At 43.2% G+C, this 16,317-nt stretch overlaps 3 protein-coding genes across 24 annotated transcripts in view; 2 read left to right on the top strand and 1 right to left on the bottom strand.

Annotated features, from left to right (window-relative positions):
* Positions 1–191: 191 nt before the first annotated feature.
* LOC6731046 lies at positions 192–3,311 on the top strand. 2 transcript variants are annotated; one of them, XM_039291561.2, is made up of 5 exons: positions 192–652; positions 984–1,177; positions 1,448–1,562; positions 1,621–1,945; positions 2,004–3,311. In XM_039291561.2, exons 1-5 carry the CDS (start codon positions 603–605, stop codon positions 2,298–2,300), a joined length of 981 nt encoding a protein of 326 aa, XP_039147495.1. In that variant the 5' UTR covers positions 192–602; the 3' UTR covers positions 2,301–3,311. The 2 variants fall into 2 exon arrangements, with proteins under 2 accessions (XP_039147495.1, XP_002078207.3); XM_002078171.4 differs by having other exon boundaries at positions 194–652; positions 987–1,177.
* Positions 3,312–3,396: 85 nt separating this feature from the next.
* On the bottom strand, positions 3,397–4,112 carry LOC6731047 (NADH dehydrogenase [ubiquinone] iron-sulfur protein 6, mitochondrial). Its single transcript, XM_002078172.4, has 3 exons — positions 3,908–4,112; positions 3,635–3,811; positions 3,397–3,572 (listed from the first exon to the last, which is right to left on the bottom strand). The coding sequence occupies exons 1-3, from the start codon at positions 4,037–4,039 to the stop codon at positions 3,501–3,503; spliced, it is 381 nt and encodes a 126-aa protein (XP_002078208.2). The 5' UTR covers positions 4,040–4,112; the 3' UTR covers positions 3,397–3,500.
* Positions 4,113–4,728: 616 nt separating this feature from the next.
* The window catches only part of LOC6731051 (nesprin-1), a 101,955-nt gene continuing 90,366 nt past the window's right edge, over positions 4,729–16,317 (top strand). For 14 of the 21 annotated variants that reach the window (XM_039297117.2, XM_039297127.2, XM_039297120.2 and 11 more), the window contains exon 1: positions 12,312–14,825. In XM_039297117.2, coding sequence (XP_039153051.1) covers positions 12,953–14,825 — 1,873 coding nt within the window. In that variant the 5' untranslated portion in view covers positions 12,312–12,952. Of the gene's footprint in view, positions 4,930–6,555; positions 7,467–12,229; positions 14,826–16,317 lie in introns of those variants that run through there. The other 7 variants (XM_044923944.1, XM_044923945.1, XM_044923946.1 and 4 more) reach the window with 5 other exon arrangements.

Raw genomic sequence — 16,317 nt, forward strand, 5'->3', positions numbered from 1 at the left:
TTTAGGCATGAGAAACTAGCAAAGCTATTAATATAAAAAAAACAAAAATAATGACATCCAAAAATAAACACAAGAGGGAAAATGCGTGCAAATATTTGCATTCCATAATGCGCATATAGATTAGTGATTAAAACATCAAATAAAGAGAAATTAAGCATTTAGTAGACATTAAAGGTTCCTTGAAAAATAACTCATGAATGAAATACCATCCAAAATTCCAAAAATAATAAATCCAAATAAATGTAACGGTCTTTTTAACAGCGTGGCGTTAACAGCGTGGGTTCCAGAGCGAGCACTGTTAGGTAGTGGTGCAGCTAACATCAGCTGTTGGGCGCGCGTGACACGAACCCATCACTTCAAATCGTCAGTTGTCAGCTGTGCTGTTGTCAGTTTTTCGACGGTCGTGTGAAAATTAATGCAAAAAAATCCCCAATTGATAAACAATAAATAGACGTGCGGAAAAAGGATAGCCGGGACAAGTTGAAACTCGCGTCGTTTTGGTTCTTTTAGTTTTCCTTAAACCACTTTGCTTTGCGCACAGTCAGGGATTTTCCGTTTTCCATTCGGCCCCAAGCAATTATCGGCGTATCAAGCAGCAGATTATGGATATTCTGAAGAAAATGTTCAAGTCCGAGGCGGAGAAGGAGCCGAAGTGAGTAGTGGATGGTGGGCGCTACGGATTTGTGGGGATTATGCAAGTTTTGGGGGCGCCCATTGGCCAGGGAACGTAGTCTAAAAATATTGAGGGGAGGCCAGCAGCTATGCGGCGGCGTTTTTCAGGCGACAATGGATCGATAACCAGGCACCTGCCATTATAGATACATTTTCGCCAGGATACACACACGCACGCGGATAAGGGAAAGCGCCCGCTGCTCTCCGTGGACACGGAGGCTGCGTATTGATGCACCCGAGGGTTGGAAGTCCAATTCCCCTTCTCATCCCTGTTCTTTTTACTCATCTCTCCCTCTCCGACTCTCTTCAAGCAGCTCTTCGGTTTCCGCTTCCAACAAGGACGAGTTCCGCAAGCCGCAGTGGTTCGAGGAGGCCGAGACCGATGACGAACTCTTCGACGACGATCGCAAGTTCGCCTTCCAGGTCTTCACCAGTCCGCTGGAGATGCAGAAGCACTTCGAGAGCCAGTTGCAACGACTCCTGGAATCTCTGAACGACAAGGATGGTAAGTGGGGTTATCCAAAGGATGTTTTTTCCCTATTCGGGTTGTAAATTACAGTCTAAACTTCCTAAAACTGGCAAATCCAAATGATAGCATTAGCAATTCAGGCCATTAGTCGAAGAAAATCGATCTATATAAACAAATTGTAATTGGTCGACTGACTTGTTATTTGCTAAATGACACAAAACCAATAAGTAATTGCAGTAATTTGTTAGATAACTTGGTTTCTTGTTCCACCATTGAATAATCATTTACTATATTTGACTTATACAGATGGATTTGAACGCGACTTGAAGGAGGACTTCTTGAAGCCGGGCTTTGAGAGCAAGATTCTGAAGAAGTTTGAGCAGCAGAAGGATTTCTCTTTGGATACCGATTTGGATGGCGAGTAAGTAAACATCCTTAACCAGCAAGCGAGATCACATTAAACCATTCATTTCTTTTAGGATCTATGCCGACCAGCTGCACTCGCTCATCCAGCGTCTGAATCCGGAGGAGAATGTGGTGTCAGGCGACCAGGTGATTGGCAACATCTTGCCATCGAATCAGCATGGCTATCGCAAGGGCGTTCAGCGCGCCAAGCTTACGGATGAGGAGATTATCATGGGCCGGATTCATGGTACCATCTCCGCCGACGGGGAGAGCCAGTCGTACGCTCGTCCACCGCGTCCGCCTATGAACAACAAGCCGGACATCATGACGCCCATGACACCGATGTTGCCGCGTAGTGGAATGTCTCCATTCGGAGGTGTATTCGACGGCAACTATCAGGTGGGAAAGATCTCATTCCCCCCTACAATAAACAATCATTTATAAACATTTTCGATAGGGTCCCAAGCTATTCAGCCAGAGCGTGATGACCAAGACTGTGCGCAAGCCGGATGGTAGCTATGAGACCACCAAGGTTACTCAGGATTCATCCGGTCACAAGACCACCACCGTAACCCGGATGATAGACGGACGTAAAGAGACAATTGTCACCCACGATGGCGGAGCTCCAGCAGCTGGCATGGGTGGAAAGCAGCTGCAGCAGCAGCAGCAGAAGGAGGAGTTGGCCGTAGCTCGTGGCGAACGCAACATATACGTGACAAAAGAAGGCTACGCCATGCCACGGAACCTCTGGTGACCAGTGGTGAACAACTATTGCCCCAATCAAGACAAGCGATCTCTGCTGCAGCAACAGAAACAACAGCAACAGTACGAAGATAGGCTAAAGCGATTCGTCGGCAACATAGTCCCGCATCCACACAACATCCAAATTAGAACCTACTACATTTTAGTTTACATTCTCCTTAGTGTTTGGTGTTTTAGATGAAACGCACTTGAGACAACAGATGACGACGACGATTATTGACCATGATTTAATTGACCAGCGATCAGCGATCCGCTGGGCATATATATTATGTGAGACTGGCGCACCACCCGGCGGCGCCGCACTTTCAGTTCCCAGATCCAGGGCTCTCTGCAGGCCAAGCTCGAACTCCCGACGGTTGGAGATGGAATTGGTATCGGAGATGGCTCGTGTTGAGCGGTGCGAACGTATGATTCATTTCGGTTTTGTGAGCAGCAGGAGCAGGCCACACGGATGGAATGGGCAGGCTTTCGAGTCGTCCACTCCACTTCCCGCAGAGCGCTGGCTGGCATCCAAAGCAAAAGGCAACCAACAAACAATCGCCCAAACGGCGGCAGTTATTGTATTATTGTATTGTTTCTTCGTGGTACTATCTGTGTCTCAATGCTGCGATCGTCAGCATCTAAAGTGCCCGTAGTGATTTAACAGCGAAAAATGATAAATTGAAACCACTATACAATACATTACCGCTTACCAGGCAAACAAATCAAGTTTATAAACTATGTACTATCTACGATTGCGTTAACTTTGTTAGTTTTACTCAACATATTATACACTTAAAACACAAAAACACCCGCGTGGTGAATTGATCTTACTTCTGCCCAAGCAGTCGAGTTCAACTCACAGTATTTTGAATTACAATTCGGTTTTTGTTTATTAGTTTTACTAAACTTTAATGCTTAAGTTGATTTTGATCAGATTTAACTTTCAAAGAGGACACAATGCATGCACGCATTAGTAATCATTCAAGACACATGCAAATAAAGTGTAGTGCAATAAAAAAAAGTGACTTTCATTTCGGGAAAATATTGTATCCATTAAAATCATTTTCCAAAGGGAATAGTAATAATAATGGTACTTCTCCACATGATTAGCTTTTTGGTGTTCTAAATTTATTTAGTTAAGTTTAGTTCAAGCTAGCGCAACAGGATAGAAAGGTGTTTCAGCTAAAGTCTATTGGCCATTATGGTTTCCTCAATGATGATGGTCATCTTTCTTGACGAAACGCAGGCCGCAGTAGCCGCAGATGTGATTTCCGGGTTTGTCCTGCAAACAAAACATGCTCCAATGAGTCAAATGGATGCGTTAGTTGGCTATACAAATCTCACCAGGTTGATGTACACCTTGGGATGACCCAAAGGACCATCGCCGCCGTCGCAGAAGACAACTCGTTCGGTGCACTCCTTGGGTGGCACCTCCTCGATGAGCTTGATGCCCCAGTTCTCGTTCACATACCGCTTGGCGTTCACGAACCGGGCATTGCGGTAGTCCTCCTTATCGAACATCTGAAATATGTATAAATTTGGATATTTTCGTACATATTCCACAAAATGTTTGCGTAATAGCAGGATGGTCGTATCAATATTTCCGATTTCCCTTACTTGTCCGGTGTGTGTGACCTTCTCGATGTCGCCGCGGCAGCTGGAGTGGCGAACGCTGGCCAGGGGTGACATCCAATTCTGTCGCGGAAGGCCGAGTTTGGCCAAATTGTTTACCAATTGCTTGCTGGCCATTTTTTACCACAAAAATTTGTACGCAAAATGTATTGTGACACGAAACACCCTGTAGCTGTCAGGCTGACAGCGTCAGCTGGCCTAACAGCGAGCTAACAGCGCAGATGTTAGTTTACATTTGCCGATCAGCGGTCACACTGGTTATTTAAAAATAGCTTACTATTTGGACAGTTTCTTAAAATGAATTCGCTTAAAATAAATTACGTACAAATAGATTAATTTAAAGGAATACTATTTTTTAATTCAGTGAAATAATATTTAATACAGGTCCATTTTGTTTTAATACTCTCTAGTAATTCAAAATGTGTTATAAGTTGTAAAAAAATTCTGTCAAATTAGTTGGTCCATTTAAACAATGAACTTGATTAAAAAAAAAAAACTAGCATACAGACATATAATGCAATTACTTTTTCTAAATTTTGTTTATTAGGAGGCATTTCATTCTTTTTTTTATATTCTTTTAGAATGCCAAAGTTTTTGCGCCACTTGATCGTTGTTGTTTAGAAAAAAGGGATGTAAACAAAAGACGAAAAAAGAGAAATGTTTTCCCTTGTCGCACGCTCCACAAAAAGAAAAGCCGGCAAGAAATGCCGAGAGCCAAATCTTCGTGCGCATTTCCCGAAGAAGCCAGCACTTCGAAAAATTTCGAAATTTCCCCAAAGATCGGGGATGTGCCTCCTGGCGCTTGGGGAGGCAATTCAGTTAGTGTTTCGTGCTCGTCGAGTGTTGTTCTCGGTTCTTCCTCTACAACATCTAAAGTTCTTCATTGAAAAGTCTTCTTTCCGGCCATCCATGCATATATACACGCCTCTATATATACGCATATATAGAAATTGAAATTGGAATTGTTCGCGCAAAGAATACTGGCGTAAAATCAAAGCGAATTTACGGTGTGTAATGTTACGAATTAATTGCTGTGCCTGTGTACATTAGTACATCCCATTGGAAAAGCTGCGAAAAATACACAAATTTCCACGGATTACATAATCGGCAGTGAAGTGCTCGTTGGAGAAAAAAAACGTGTTTTTCCACGTTTTCCGGTGCGAGAGAAATGGAACGCAAAGAATATGGAATGTGTGCTCCGGAATAATAGTGAACCATAATCGCCATAGCATGGATATCAAAGTGGGATACATCCCACCAAGCGGATGGCAATTAAAAGTGGTCCCAGAATAAAGTGAAGCATGCGAGGCTGCATCTTTTTTGCTCTCGCCATGGTTTCCTTCGATCCGAGCGAGCCGAAAGTTTAACGAACTGAGTTCATTTCTATTTTTGAATAATTCGAAAGCAACCGACAACCGCCGCCGCAAACGCAAAGTGAAAAGTCTGCATGAGTTTTCCCTCGTCGCGGTGGTGCGATCGGGATTCTTGAATTGGGGGACGTGTGCTTTTTAAGTGCTGCCGATGGTGGAGACGACTGATCCACACCGCACACCACCCAAACCGCCTACACTGTGCAGTTTTTGGTTTTCGTTTTGGAGAATCCATAAAGGCACCGAAATATTGAAAGCAGATGACGAACCAAATGTGCAAAAATGTTGGAAAATTTTCCGAAAAAAAATTGACAGTAGTGATGACAGCAGATGAGCATTGAATTGCATTTTAGTTGCAAATTTTTATCTATTTCATATTTCATATGATTGCAGAATAGAACAGAAGTTAATTCTATTAATTTGACACAACTGACATGTCAGACAATCATTTCAATTTTCCGCTCTGTACAGAATGTTTTTGAAACCCAGCTAATTTCACTTTCCAATGCGAAATCAATGTTTTGAGACATTTTTCCAAGGTTTCCACACACTCTGCGTGGCATATATCATAGACTTATGGGGCCTTCAAACAATTTTGACAGCAGCTAATCCCCAAAATGCCCACTTTTCTCCTCGCTTTTCTCACTTTCGATCTTTAGCATAATGTAAATATGTATTGCTCAGTTGTGAACTATATATGTTTTCACTAATATATGTGACAACTAAATGAAATAAATGATTGTGCGCGGAAAACACTACTTGGCGACTTGAAAGCCGCATATACTCACGTCAGTTCCATTTTTAAAGATTGTATAAATGTTTGGACCACTTCCGTTAGGATCCATATCTATATCTATATCTATATATCTATATCCCATATCTGCGTAGTCTGGCGAAATTAGCTGACTACCCGTTTTCGTGAATAGGTCATGATTTATTTGTGATTCTTTAGCTTATTTCAGTGACATAATTGGGTTGGATGTTCAGGTGATTGTTTTGGCTAATGAACAAATGATGATTTATGACTTCGGACAGCTACGTTGGGTAGTAAAAAATAGGTCAGCAGATTCTTCGTTAACTGTTTCGTGGTTTTCAGTTCTTTATTACAAAATGCTTCTCAAAGAAAACCAAACTCTGTGCAGGTGTAGGCCATTTAAAACTTAAAACAGACTAAATCTGCAAAAGACAAATTTCGAATAATTTAAAAAATTTATTTTAATATTAAATTCAATAGTAATATGTGTTAAATTCTTCCTTTGCCAGTGTAATATGTTAAATTAAACCCATAGCCCCGTCCAAAAGTCTTTGTGAAACCATAGCCACCCCGCTCGTAAAACCGAAATAAGCCCAAACCTAAAGATCTCGATCCGCGAAGATGTCCGGGCAGCAACCGCCGCCGTACGGGAATGGACCACGTGGCTGGAATCCGCGTGCCCACAATCCCGCCTCGCCGTCGCCCTCGTCCTTTCTGTACCGTCCACCGTCGCCGTGGACAACGGCGCCCAGTCCGCCGCCGATAATCTCGGGACCCCGTCCCTACGGACACGCCATGTCGCCGGCGCCCATCAACCAGGTGAGGGGTCAGCGCGGCAGCACCAATATACCCCATCCGCGGCCCCAGTGGCCAGGTGGTAACCAATCACCGGCGCCCTACCAGCAGCCAGCACCAGGCGGTGGTGGTGTCTACTACGGCGGAGTGGCGTCCAGTGGTGGCGCTTCGCCGGCACCGCGTCCCTATCGGCCGGCTCCCCTGCAGCACCAGAACTCGTATGGCGCCCAGCCGACCAGCTCCTTCCAGCTGTCGCCCACGCCATCGCCCATCGTGTGCCAAACCCCGAGTTCGGACTTCAACTATAGCAATCGACAGACGCCACTGTCGCACCACCAGTACCAACAGGCACCACCGCAATTCTATCAGCAGCAGGGAGCGCCAGTGATCCCGCCACAACCGAGACAACACGGAGGACAAGGAGCACATGGCGGGCACGGACTGGCCCAGGATCAGATCGATTTCGTGGGCGTGCCGCTGGAGCCTCCGCAACCTAAATCCTATGTGATTTACGATGACGAAGAGGAGTTCGGTCCTTCGACAGCCGAGATCATAGCGAATCAATCGCAGGACTACATCGACGAGAAGCTTGCCGAATATCAGATGACGATATTGCAGTTGCAAGGTGAGTTGCGATATGATATGATACTATATATAAGAAATTAACTGAGGAACAAGTTTAGTTTAATATACTGTATGCTTATTATACTTAAAAGTTGTATATATAATTTGAAAGGGTTTTCTAAAAAACAGAAACAGATTTTTAGAAGTAATTCCTTTCATTAATTTTTTAATACACATTTGCTCAGCATTATTTCTCTCAGTGCAGCTGAGTCATTCTAGCATTTTAGTGTGCTAATGTGACAACCCCTTCAGCACACGAATAACGTGTAAAATATTTGATTTTCTCTTGGCAAAGCATTGAACTTTGTTGAATCAGAGCGCTTTTCTTTATTGTGCCGCGCGGGAAAAGCGAATGTAAATGTCATTCGAACTTGACCCAGACACCCCCTCCTCCTCCGCAGCACCCGCATCCTCCGAATCTTTCGATTCATCGGAATCCACCGCATCCGCATCGCACTCCTGACATCATCGCTCGAAAGTAGACTATGGCCCAGATACTTGGACTCGGGTTCACCTTTCGCCTGCAGTTCCGAATGCTATTTTGGGCCATTTTGGTGTCCTAGGTGCGATGGGCCAAAAGGTAATGACATAATGCTGTCGCCCAAATGGAAACGGAATATAAGTTTTTGGCAATAGCGCAAATTGCAATCGCCAATACGGGCCAAACACATCGAATGCCAAATGAATCGATGAATTGTGATGCGCACATATAGATTGTACATATATATGTGTTTTTAGGTGCTTTTTAACAATTTGCAAGTGCCGAGAATGAGATAATTTGTTATTTAATATTTGGCTATTCTACGTAGGTGGGTCTAGAAAATATTTGCAAAGTCCATTTGCATTGGCAATTTGTATACTTTGGCACTTTTGGTATCACTTGCAGATTATCAAATATGGGGAGTTGGTTACTAAGCAAGATCTTAAATATTTAAAATTTTTTTTTTTATTATTTTTAAAGCAGTAACATATATGAATATATCACTGATTTCTAACCACAAACTTAAGTTGAATATTTTATTTATTTAACTGTTAAAAACAAGCTCCCTTCCTTATGAGATAAATTTTTCTGGTTTCATTTCGTTTTTCCTTGATATATATTTTATATGGCTACATTTATAGCCCGAAGATATCCTGGAAAATATATATAAAACGGATTTCCTTTTGGCCATAATCACCGGCACATGCCATTTGTGATTAATTGAATGAAAGTGGCTGATAGGCGAGTGATTTGAATGCGATTGTGAGCCTTTTGTTCGGCGTACTTAGCCTGTTGAGTGGAACGGCAATGAGATCACTATTTTTTATTGAAACGCAGTCTGTGTCTGTGGCCTATAGACCCGACTATGGGATTATTCGGAAAAGTTGTTTATAGACTGAAGCACAACGCAGTGTTGTGAATGCCTTTATTTTTTTTTTGCCATTTTCCAATGGTGATGATGCCAGGTCCGGTGCTGATGTCACTGTGGAAATGGCTTCATTATTTATTTATACACTGCATTTGTCTGAAACTGTGTGATTTCATGCCCATTGTCTCGTTAGCCAACACGTTATACCAAAAACAAAAGGAAGGGAACATACTTGGCTGCATCTTGATTCAATTTTGGGCTAACTTATTTTTAGGCGCTTGTTTGGCATGAAATGGGAATCTCAAGGGACGGTCTGTGCTATTTTCGTTTAATTTTCTCGCCCTGCTTTCTGGTTTATTTTCAAATTTAGCCACATATTTTCTTTTTAATCATATTATCCCTTTTGGCTTACACAACACTACTCGAACTTGTCTTGTCACGGCGAGAAATGCGATTAAAAATAGAGTTTGTTGAGTTTTCTGGGATTTTCAGCTGTTTGGTTTGGGATTCTTCTGGGGATTTGGTTGTGCAACATATGGATTCATGTGTGCACTCTGAAATACAAAAAAATATAAGGTATCATTATTAAGTAGAAGGGCTTATATTTACTTAACTTTAACTGAGTTAGTGTTGAAAAATACAGACAGCTTTGCTTTTTTCTCCCACAATCAAAATGATTAATTGCCTACAATAAATCTTTGCAATTGCATCATAAAGTCAATCTCGTAAATATTTTAAGGTTTTTCTGACTCGATTTCATTGACCAGCAGTGCATATTATTTTGTAAAATATAACTTGTAATCCCCTGTAATGTTTTAGTTGCTATCAGCTTAATCCAAATGACACATTTAATTTAGCGCTATTATATAAGACAATATATATCTCTTGCCAATAAATTTTGAGTGAATCTTGAAATTGCGTATTTTAAATTTTGATCCAACTGTTTGTTGGATTCTGCTACAAATATATATATTTTACAATAAACGTTTTGGCGAAAACCCACGCGTCTCCACAAAATGTGAAACATATGAGCAGTTCGCATATACTTTGTTCTATTGGTAGATGTATAATTCCTATAAATAGGGAATTCTCAACTTAATTTTATCATTTTTCGCACGTAGAAATCGGGCATGGATGATGATATCTAGACATATGCAAATGCCTCAATTCAAACAAATCAAAATCGTTGACAGTTGCCGAGTTTTTTTTTTTGTCAAATTGCTTTTCAACTTTTGCGAGATCTGGTCATTTCTAAAATGTATGTGCACTCAAATATTAATGGCTAATAGTTTATACCGTTTACATAGCTTAATTTTTGTGCAAATAAACTTTCTTGGCCGATCTCGAGAGGATTTCATATTTCTTTAATTGCCATTTGGGCTGACTAATGCTTCTGGCCAAAAAATGTGTATTTGGCTCTTTCCACTAGATGAATTTCTGTTTAGAGAATCGATTGTGATGCCTTGAAGTCAATATTTGAAGACCAAGAAGCTCTGCGTTCGTTTGTCTTGCCATTAAACTGAGCAACTTTATGGATAGGTGTGAAATAAATGAGGAAACATCAAATACATATATCGTGGATCAGAAAAGATATGGCACTGAAAGTGCCGAAAATTCAACTTTTCGAGAGCGGAAGGCAATGTTTATGCGAAATAATGTTTGCCAAAAGTGCTGGAGATGTTTTAAATAAATTTATATATAGATGGTTTATTTTAAGAAATGGTTGTATATAATTGAGCTACTCGATCATGGTTTTAAATTCAAGGTAACAGTGAAAATTGCTCATATTTACTTTTGGTTTTTAAGTGGATTTATATAATATAATTATAATTTTTAATGGGAAACCATGTTACAACCAAATTAGCCATGGCCTTTCAAGTGGCTGCCACTTACATTTTACAACCCGCACAGCGGCTCACACCCTCGTAAACAAAATAATGCTATTAAATCAAATTGAACATGTGAATTCTCTCAAGAAGACGCCACTTTTTTTTTTGGGGGCCAGCTGCAACTGCCACCAATGTTTACTTTTATCTTTGATGAGCACACATGCCTTACATATTCGAATTTTACACGATTTTTCAAGTGGCGCTCGAAAGTGGGGAAATTAAAGTTGCCTTTAGTTAAAGTATTATAGGGTTTTAAAAATGCATAACTTAAGCATGGAAAAGATGCATTCCATTCTATGTAGATTTCCTTTCGAAATTATTAAAATCCGTTGACCTTTGTACAGTTCGCAATTAAAATTTGTCTATGAATAACAAATTAAATTGCGTTGCTAGCAAATTGCTTTAGGCCATTTGAAGTGCAACTTTATATCTCAGGGCCAACTTCTCGGCGCGACAACAATAAAAAACATATACATACATACATACATACACATATCAGATGCAATCACCACAGCGTGACGTCATTAGTCTAGGCTTGAAAATACACGGCAAACTTGTTTAAAACTGATTACATAAGCCGCAAACACGACGAAAAAACATTTGTTTTGGTTTCGAATCCATGAATGACTTTCATTAAGTGCAGCTGTAAGCTGAGCTTTGCCATGCGCTGACCCATATTTTCAGCCGCTCTCTCAGTTTCGCAGATACTGTAAATATTAGTAAAACAAAACGATCCATCGGGGCTGTAGTATATAATCATAATCAAATAGGCATAAACAACCACCAGCCAAGGGCTGTGTAACTGATATTTTCTCACGCTCCATGATGTCACGCAGCAAAGGTGTAAGTAAGGTAAGGTAAGAGGTTTACGATTTCAGGCCAAAGGGCGCTACTTAACCAAATCACTTGAATGCCACCCATTCATGCAGAAGAGCAGAGAGAGAGAGAGAAAGGTAAACGTAGCGAGAGAGAGCGAGGAGAGAGCTTAGGTGAAATGCGAGACCACGCGTAACTGTTATCATTCAAAACTTTACCACCCTATAAAGACGAACTTTTTTGCGTCGTATATGATTTTCATTGCTAGTGGTCTTTAAAGTGAAGAAAAATACATAAAATAGCACATATTCTTTTTGTTGGTTTATTTGTTCAAATTTATGTTATTATTGAAGTATTTAGTATTTTAATTATAAGTTGAAAGATCAATGGAGCACTAAAACTCTAAAAAAGATGCACGGAGCAAAGAGCTAAGATGAGCTAAAAACGTTGACCTTTAAAATTGTGTTCCATTTAGCTGGAACACCCAAATTTTCCTCACCCCCTTAAAAAAAGCCGGCTACTGCGCTACTGACCCCAAATAACAACAAAAACAGTCGTTCAAAAGCGGAGAGTACGTGGTAAACAACATCCATCAAAAGTGGTACGAAATATTGCGTATACTCCCGTTTTGAGTCTCTGATTCTCTCTCGGATTTTCGACTACATCGTTCCAAGACTCTCTCTCTCTTGTCTTTCAAACGAAATACCAACACACATTGGGCAGCACAGACTCTGAGCTTTACTACGATTACTATGCAGCTCCTCTCTCGCGACTTTTTGGACTGGACAAGGCGTAGCACATTGAACGCCAGTGGGTTTGGGTTCAGTATCGAACCGGCTTTCTACGACAGCGGATTGGAAACGCGGAGCGACAAAGTCGCCGGGTGATAATGTGATATAGCCGGCTATGTTCAGCAGTCAAAACTGAAATAAAAGTAATAAACACACCGAAAGCCCCCGTATTCTCGCATCTTTTTTTGGTGGGGCAGCGAGAAGAATTGCGAGCGAAATACTAATTTCCTTACCTAACTGCGTGAGATAATCTCCGGTTGGCATTGTGTGTCGCGCAATAAAATCCCGAAAAGCCCAAAGCTTCAAGTGTTAAATATAATAAAATAGCAAAGAAGCGTGTGTATTTGCATTTGGGAAAATTAAAGTTGAATTACGTGGGCCGAAAAATTAAAGACTGAAGGCCATTCAAGGGTTGTTCAAAGAGAAAATTCGGTGAAAAGTCACCGTGTGTGTGTGTGAGTCTGTGTGCGTTGCGTGAGAAAAATCAATTCTGCATTTGGTGGAAAGCCGAAAAAGGAGAGAAAATTGGTGGAGCGAGGAGAAAAGGACACGAATTAAAGGCTGGTTTTTTGGGGCTGCGAAAAACTCGTGACCGATGACAATTTGGCTTGACGAGGGTCTATTAGCGAAATCAATGCCATTATGGCTGATAGTGGAGGAGCAGGATCCAAGCACATGGATCCAACAACCATAGATGCCGGCGGGGGCGAAGCAGGAGCAGCCGGAGGCGATGACGTGCCTCCAGTCCCAGCTGTTCGCCGGCGTCGTGCGCATGAGCAGAAATCCTCGAGAGAGCAGGTGCTGGAGGAGGAGGCGGAGAGCCAACAGCTGGAGACATCGACGGTGACGAGGACCTACATGAAGACCATCACCACCTCCCTCACCACCTCGAGTAGCTCCAACGTGGAAGAGTTTATCCTGGGGGAGCACGCAGCAGGAGCAGCAGCTGCTCCATCGCCCAACCAGCAGCGATTGCGTCAAAAGGTGGCCCAGTACGAGAAGATCTGGTTCGATGGCTCCAGTCCCGTGAAGCGTCCAGCCGAGCAGAGCTCTGATGAGCTGCGTCTGACCGACGACCAGGATGAGTACGATGCCGAGAATCCATTCGAGATCGATGTCCATGAGATTGAGCGTCGCCTGCGCCAGGAGAGGCAACGTGGCTTGGCCGAGGCGGAGGCAGCCAAGCTGGCCTTTCAGCAGGTCCAGCTGCGGCACACAACTCCGCCGCGTCGCGTGGAGGTGACCAGTGACCAGGTGGCGAGTCCCTTCAACGTGACCCTGCGCACCACCAGTCGCATGAGTCCCGGTGCCGAGCACGGCAATGTCGAGGAGCACCTGGCGCCGTTCAATGTGACCCTAAGAACCACTCGAAGGACCAAGAAGAAGGAGTTCAAGGAACTGGAAAACTTTCTGGAGGGCGAACGAACCGTAAGGGAGGTGCCATCTGCGGACGGTGTGCGGACCATCATCACCTCCTCGATGACCAGCGATGGCGGCTATGCCGAGGAGAAGATCTATCGCCACGGCGAGGGCTATGTATCGCCCAGGGATTCGCCGTCCTGGTCGCGTTCCAGTTACTCCAGCGAGCGATCCAGTGTTACGCCACCGCGGAGCGTGGATCTAACCGCCGGCGGACGAAGGATTCTGATCAAACTGGAGCAGGAAAGCGAACTAACCGAGGAGAACCAGACGAGGGACGAGACCGACCTGTCGTTCGGTCGGCAGGAAGTGGCCATGGCAACCGGCAACATTGACATTACCGTCGGTGGTAGCAACCCCCGCCGGCGTTTGTACCAGCAAACAACTGTCCAGGTGGGTGGCGGCAACCGCACCAGCCCTCAGGACTCAACACCCCAAAGACCAAGGGACTTAGACCTGGCCGGCGCCACGAAGACAATGCTAACATCCACGCCAATTGGCACGAAGGAGCAACCGCAAACGGGTCCGAAAACTCTAGTTAGTCCAGCTGCAACGTGCCAATTGCGCGGTTCTTCGACGGAAGAGCCCCGGAAAATTGTAAGCCACAAAACGATAACCAGCACAACGACCAAGTCCACCTCATCCTCGACCTCCGCCACCTCCTCATCGTCCACGTCGCGTAAACTAATCGAAACGTCGCCGGTGGTCGTCGGAAATATCGCGCAAATACGCACCGGGAAATCCAACGCCAGTGACAACGATATCGACATCGATAACGATTCGGACACGGAGGGCAGACCCGCCAGCAGTATAGTGATTGTGTCCACGCCCACGCGTCCCACCACACCGGCATCCATATCCGCATCCGCAGTGACCCCAACCGCATCCATATCCGCAACAGCTGCCCACGCCCTCAGTGGCATCGGCACTTTCAGCAAGAGTCTGCGCCAGGATTATCAGACTCTGGCAACGCAAAGTGGCCGCAGCAACGAATCACCCAGCGACCAGGAATACCAGGAGTTCCAGTCCACCATGGCGTCCATCAATTACGCCCGCAGCAATTCCCAGTACGATAGTCATATCAAGGAGAAACGAGGTAAAAATCGGGAGTAACATGGATGGGATATAGCCATAATGCGTGGGAAAAGTCGTGTCCAGTGTCAGGCTACTACCATTATATAAATCTTAGCCATCTTTTAAGTATCTTTTCAATGTATCTTTTCTTATGAAAGTTAGTAAGTGCAACATCAGTTACATTCCGTGTATCTTTCTTCCACCATACATCCCACTTAATTCCCAATTTGGCCTATTTAAAGCCAGATCTTATCTCAAAGATACCCACCACCTGTGGTCTCCAGATAACGGAAATTGCAATAACCGTTCGGAAAACAATATATCTTTATAAAATGCGGCAGAAGCTACAGTATATAGCAGATCCCATAGAATGTCAAGGGCAGGCGGCGCTACTTTGTGGTTACACCTGCTTCGAGAGACATTTGTATGCTTAATTAATTATTACATAAAAAAGTAAAAAAATCGATAAAAAACTGCCGAAATGACATCATCCGTCGCTTTGAGACGCAGCAATTCGAACTTTAACTTGTTTAGCGGACTTGTGTGTTCATTGGGGCTGTCGTTATAAGTCAGTCGGTCGGTTGGTCGCGCCCAGAACTTCTATACTATCTGGCGATTTATATTATTTATATACTGGCGCACAGTGCGTTTGTTATGTATTCGCCCCACGCCATCGACTGTTGGCAAGCAGTTTGTTACCTCTTTCCTTGCATCGGGCGGAAAAAAAAGGGAAAATTATTGGCAGCGAAAAGCACTCGAGGAGGAACTACCCCCAAGATCACCACGATGGGGTTGGGGATGTTCGATAGTTGGATTGTTGGATTGCTGTCTATTATGTGACCTCCTCGGCTGTTATTATGTTAAGCACAACAACCAATTAAGTGTCTGGCAGGCTGTCTGTCTGTCTTGGCCTCCTTGAAATAGCTGATCTAAGTGGTTCGAACCGTCTGTCCCCCGAATGACTGGCGCAATTTTTGGGCTGCACTTGTGGTATATGCAAATATTTTCAGACACACATTTGTATCTATAGATATTTATGCCCTGACTGCCGGTTGTGTGTTTTGTTAATATACGAGCATTATCGTTTATATATATGATGATTATCGCAGGGGAAAGTCCTGTATTTTATGGAAATTGATTTTCCATGTTTGCCATTTCAGCTTTTATTAGCTGATTAAAACACTGGGATAAGCTTGAAAGTAAAATATCTCTAACCCATTTAAGCAGCTCCTATTCCTAGGGTATGCGCTAGACCTTAGTTATTCGCTGATAGACGTCTTCATATGACAATTAGTGAGCATAAATCAAGTTTGCGTGAGCTAAAGTATTATATTTTCTCCACTCGGATCATCGTCAGTGTCAGCATAACGGCTGGCTGTCCAATATTTTGACGTTGCGTGTTTTACCAAACTCTTCGAATGCCTCGATAAGTTTGCTTGACAAGCCAGCTAAATTTGGCCCAAATGTAAGCCATATTGGCACACAATATCTGGCATATCATATGCATATAGCGA

Source organism: Drosophila simulans, chromosome 2L (assembly GCF_016746395.2).
Source record: "Drosophila simulans strain w501 chromosome 2L, Prin_Dsim_3.1, whole genome shotgun sequence".
NCBI lineage: Eukaryota > Metazoa > Arthropoda > Insecta > Diptera > Drosophilidae > Drosophila > Drosophila simulans.

Excerpts from the sequence above, each read along its gene's own strand:
- LOC6731047 (XM_002078172.4), bottom strand. The coding sequence starts at position 4,039 with ATGGCCAGCAAGCAATTGGTAAACAATTTGGCCAAACTCGGCCTTCCG. Across the intron at positions 3,812-3,907 it reads AGGTCACACACACCGGACAA|ATGTTCGATAAGGAGGACTA; the intron begins GTAAGGGAAATC and ends TACATATTTCAG. Across the intron at positions 3,573-3,634 it reads CCAAGGTGTACATCAACCTG|GACAAACCCGGAAATCACAT; the intron begins GTGAGATTTGTA and ends TTTTGTTTGCAG.
- LOC6731046 (XM_039291561.2), top strand. The coding sequence starts at position 603 with ATGGATATTCTGAAGAAAATGTTCAAGTCCGAGGCGGAGAAGGAGCCG. Across the intron at positions 1,178-1,447 it reads ATCTCTGAACGACAAGGATG|ATGGATTTGAACGCGACTTG; the intron begins GTAAGTGGGGTT and ends TGACTTATACAG. Across the intron at positions 1,946-2,003 it reads TATTCGACGGCAACTATCAG|GGTCCCAAGCTATTCAGCCA; the intron begins GTGGGAAAGATC and ends CATTTTCGATAG.